The sequence below is a fragment of the Prunus persica genome, chromosome G6, assembly GCF_000346465.2.
Source record: "Prunus persica cultivar Lovell chromosome G6, Prunus_persica_NCBIv2, whole genome shotgun sequence".
Classification (NCBI taxonomy): Eukaryota; Viridiplantae; Streptophyta; class Magnoliopsida; order Rosales; family Rosaceae; genus Prunus; species Prunus persica.
This window is the reverse complement of record NC_034014.1, coordinates 13209142-13214177: the sequence shown is the minus strand read 5'-3', so window position 1 is coordinate 13214177 and position 5036 is coordinate 13209142. Positions and strand designations below refer to the sequence as shown.

Genomic DNA, 5036 nt, shown 5'->3' with positions numbered 1-5036 from the left:
GATACTTTCAAAAACATGTAAATAAGTATCAATAAGTGCTCAAATTGCGAGACCATACATGAAATCAAACTCTTACATAAATGACTCTGTCATAGTAGGTTCACTGTCCTGCGTGCTCTGAGTGGGCTGCAAATTCTCACCAACTGGACCACCAAGTTCTGTGTCGGAAGATGAAGCGCTGCCACATCGGAAAAATAATAATAATAAACATCAACAACATAAATTTCAAAGCACAATATAACACATATTCCTTACGGGCTCGCAAGTTTTGGACAACTCCGTCTATCATGATCAGTCTTCCTACATTCAGTGCACCGACATTTATGTCGTTGCGCTGCCTTCTCTTTTTCTTCTTTAACTCTTTTCGCACGCCCTTTTACTTTCACTCAATGTGGATCTTTGATTCTGAGTTGGGGATAACTAGTTCCGACATTTCCATTGGGTTCTTCAACATGAGCTCTTGATGACACCAACCTTGTAAGCTTTCCACGAATGTCCTCAAAAGATTTTTCCAGCAACTCAAAACCTTCATTACACAATAAAGCCGAATCAATCAAATCACTTGCAACTTTGCAAACTTTTGATCTCTTAACCAAAAGCAAACCATGAACGCAATCGTTAACTTCTTTGTGATTCTTATCATATATTACACCGCTTTTCCCACTTTGAAGCCATCGTTTCAATATTTACTTGTCTGGCAAGTGCTCAACCAACTTCATTCTTAAGAATGCTAGGATGTGTCAGCACGAAATACCCCAAAATTCAAATCCTTTGCAGCTGCAATAAGCTTTATCGGCATCTTTATCATGCACAAGCTCCTTCATCCGTGTCACCCCTGGATTTACCCTCTCACTCACTTTGTATCTGCAGTGCGTCTCATCTTCGTCTACAAGCTCGAACAAGCATAAAAAACTTCTGAAGTCTTCCCTCTCAAACATTTCCATAATTTCCCAAGTGTAAATGCGTCCCATTTGATGTTGCATTGGTGTTTGAAATGGCAGTGGAGGTTTTTTATTGTTATCAACACAATCAGCCATTAACTCCTTGTGTCTTTGTGAAGCAAAAGCTCTCTCAAAACGTACAATGAATTCCATCAATGTGTTTTTCAGGTTAATATATTGTTTGAAAAATGAATGACAGCTTTTGGCCCGTTGACTACTTGACATCCCAGCCGAAAACACATGTTTTACATATGATGGAACCCAATTCTCCCACATAGCATGAATTGAGCTCAGCCACGCATGGTCTTGCAACCCATTGTTTGTGATTATTTCCTCCCATTTCCTATCAAATTCTTCTTTCTTGTCCATACCCCATATGCATTTGTTCATTTCCGAAAAACATTCTTCAATGCCGGGTTTCTTTGTAATCTTATTCAAGATATGCCATATGCAATATCTATGGAATATTGTCGGGAGAGTTACAGCAATTGCCTTTGACATGGCTGCATCTTGATCAGTGATGATCATTTTGGGTGGCTCACTCGGCGTGGCTTTCTTGAATTCCTCTAACAACCATACAAATGAATCCGTAGTTTTACTAGTTAGGAATGCACAACCAAACAACCCTGTCTGCCGATGGTTATTAACGCCTAACAAAGGCGCAAAGACCATCCCATAGCGGTTCGTGTTGAACGTCGTATCAAATACCACCACATCTCCAAAAAAACCCATAAGCTCGTCTTGACCTTGCATCTGACCAGAAAACATTACCCATCCTTCCTTCTAAATCTACCTCCATCTTGAAATAAAAGGATTCATTCTTTTCTTGCATAGCCATAAAATGCTCCTTAAGCAGCTCTGCATCATGGCCAATCACCTCTCCACGCACGTCCCTTAGATCATTATAGACATCTCTCTTAACAAACCCAACATTTTCCAATCCCCCTACTTGCACCTTAAGGAGGCTCAACTGTTTATGTACCGGAATATTAACTTTTCTCATATTTATACTATAGGCCTTCGTAGACTCTGTTAAGTTACGGTGAGATCTCAATAGATGGACTTTATCAACTGTGGTCATGTCATGGTTGTGTACCTCATTGAATCCTACAACAATGTATTTATTCTTGTCCTTCACCTTCAATATCGCATGTTTAGCCTCGCAACTAGTTCGAGTACAACCTCGCCATTTTCTTTTATGACTAACAGTGCTTGTCAACACAAACCCTGTTTACAACATACATATTCCTTCCTTGTTACCTTTCCAGTCAGTGTGCACGTCCTAGTTGTAGAACACCGAATGCCGAATCCGGCTTCTGCAGCCTACATATTATAGAAATTGAACACATCGTCATAGCAATCAAATTCAAGTCCCAATTTTGGTTTCAACTCCGACCTTACTTCCGATGTCACCTGTCCTTCACACTCCATTGCACAGTTCTTGCAATTTAACCCTGAATTCACCACTATCATACCAACATTGGCACATGCTTTCAAAGAGCTTTAAAATATATATATTAACTAACATATGACATGAAAATGATTCCCTGGTGAAATATTAATGACTTACATACAAACTAATGTAACTCATGCTTATGCCCAATAATAAACTTGGCAAATACAGTGTAAAGAGCTTCAAAATATATATATTAACTAACATATGATATAAAAATGACTCTCTGGTGAAATATTCAACACCAACATACAAAATTATGTAACTTATGCTTGTGCCCAATAATAAACTTGACAAATAGAGTATAAAGATCTTTAAAATATATACGTTAACTAACATATGATACGAAAATGATTCTCTGGTGAAATATTAAAGACCTACATACAAACTAATGTAACTCATGCTTATGCCCAATAATAAACTTGACAAATACAGTATATCACTTACCTCGTGAGTCATTTCCAACTTCAAAATTTCTACAAATATGACAATGTCGCCCTTTTAGATCTGGACGTCAACCTTGAACACTTTTCTTCTTCCTCAGCCCCTGTTTCGACCGTGCTCAACGATTTCAAAACCAAGAGAACAGAACAACGGTTGGGGTCACCAATTTTCAACTCAAGACGTTGCTCAAGGATTGACAAATATTCTTTCTAACTCAAGACGTTGCTCAAGGATTGACGAATGTTCCGATCAGAAAGATCGAACCACAAAGATGATAATATAAAATACACAAACACTTTCTTTCGCCTGAATGAGAAACCCAGAAAAATGAGGGCTAATACTTTTGTGTTCTTCCTGGAATCAAATAAGGAATAACAGGGGCTCTCTCTCTCTTCAGTGTTATTGGTCTTGCTCAATCAAAGCTGATAAAAAAATTGGCCACTTTGAACAAATACAACACTTAAACTTACAATTGCTTTTGATGCAGCCGTTAGATTAGATCCAACGATATTCTCACGTAACGTTTGCACATAAGCGTTCTCACCTGATCCAAACCTAATGTTATTTAGAGAGCTTCACCAAATTTCGCTCAAATTGATGAGTCTTTTCACTAACTTCCACCATTTCGAAGCCACATTTCCATGCTTAATTTCAGCAAAGATTGATGGGTAGCTACTATGTAATAACAATGCGCTTTTTTTTTTTTGGGCAAAAGAAGAAATAACCATGCTTGTCACTCTGATATTGAGTTACACTACATTAGAGTATCCATAATGATGATGTGTAAAGTCATTATTACATTTTCTTTACACCTTTTGGATGTTAATGCGATTGTTGCTCAAATGGGGAAAATGTAAATCGAAATATGTATATTCAAGTTTTTTGTGTTACTCAAATGCAATTAAATCTGGACCATTGATTTTCAAAAAGAAACAATTTGGGCCACTCATTTGGTGATCTTGGAAGCTATATTCATTCAATTTGCACTTTGTCTTCTGTGGGGCACGCCACTTTGCTTCTTTTTTTTTTTCTTTTTTTTTTTTGGAGAGTATGCTTCTACTTGCGTGTACAGAGAAAGTGGCATCGCCTTTTCAGCTGCTCTTCTCTCTCCTCTCTCCTCTCTCCTCATTTCTTGCTTGTGAGGTCCACAAAAATGGTAAATGGATATAAATTAGCATCTTTTTATACACATATAGTGGCCAATGTAAATTTACAAGCCTTTACATCCTCTCACTGGCACTGCTGCAACTTCTCAGTGACAATAGGTATAACTTTAGCATACATCCACCTTTACATACTACAATTATGCACTGGCCCTATATATATTTGAGGAAAATATAAGAAAATTGTGGCATCTGTTGTAAATATATAATGTGGAGCCCACCTCCATTAGAAGGAGCTTTGCCTATAAATAAGGCTTCTCCCTTACTTGGATGAAATATTGATAATACTGAGTGAGGAACCAATTCAAGAGGGTTTTCTCTACTTCTAAATTCTCTCTCAAATTCCTTGGTTTTCTAACACGTTATCAGCACGAATTCGCTCAAACAATACCAGTTGAATTTTATGATGAAACCCAGATCTCTCATCCCTCTCTCCTTCCATCCATTGCTTTTATTTTTGTTTTGTTGTGTTTCTTGGTGGGTTGCTTTTGCTTTATTTCTTTTAGATATAAGAATTCTGCAGGGAAACAATTTGCATAGTTGGATTGGATCCACCATCTGCAAAGCAATCATTTCCTTGAGCTCCTCCACCAATTCAACCCCAACCCCAAGATCTTTGACAGCAAACAAAGCAAAACTCAAGATCTTGAAAAGAGTAAAATCCGAGTGCACCAACAACAACACTCTTCAGCTTTGTTCTCTGTTTTAACAGAGGACTTTGCTACCCAAATCAAACACCAGCGGGACGAATTAGACCAATTCCTTCAAGCCCAGAGAAAGCAAAAACAAAGGGAGACAAAACCATGTGTCCAACAACCAAGCAAAAGCGTCGGAGCTCCGTCGCCGATCACGTCGGAAAATGCTCCAGATCCGACGAGTCCACAACCACCACCGCCGATTGGATCTCCGAGTCCATCCATAGCGGATCCCTGCGCCACGTGGACCTCACCACCGGAACCAATGGCTTTTATGCATCCTCAGTGGATCACCTTCTGTGGTTAAAGGGCTTTCATGCTCTCGATCTCTGAGGAGAAA

The 5036-nt window shown here is 38.7% G+C and overlaps 1 protein-coding gene across 1 annotated transcript; it reads right to left on the bottom strand.

The window, feature by feature from the left end:
* On the bottom strand, positions 387 to 1709 carry LOC109949628 (protein FAR1-RELATED SEQUENCE 5-like). Its single transcript, XM_020565711.1, has 2 exons — positions 755 to 1709; positions 387 to 526 (listed from the first exon to the last, which is right to left on the bottom strand). Exons 1-2 carry the CDS (start codon positions 1707 to 1709, stop codon positions 387 to 389), a joined length of 1095 nt encoding a protein of 364 aa, XP_020421300.1.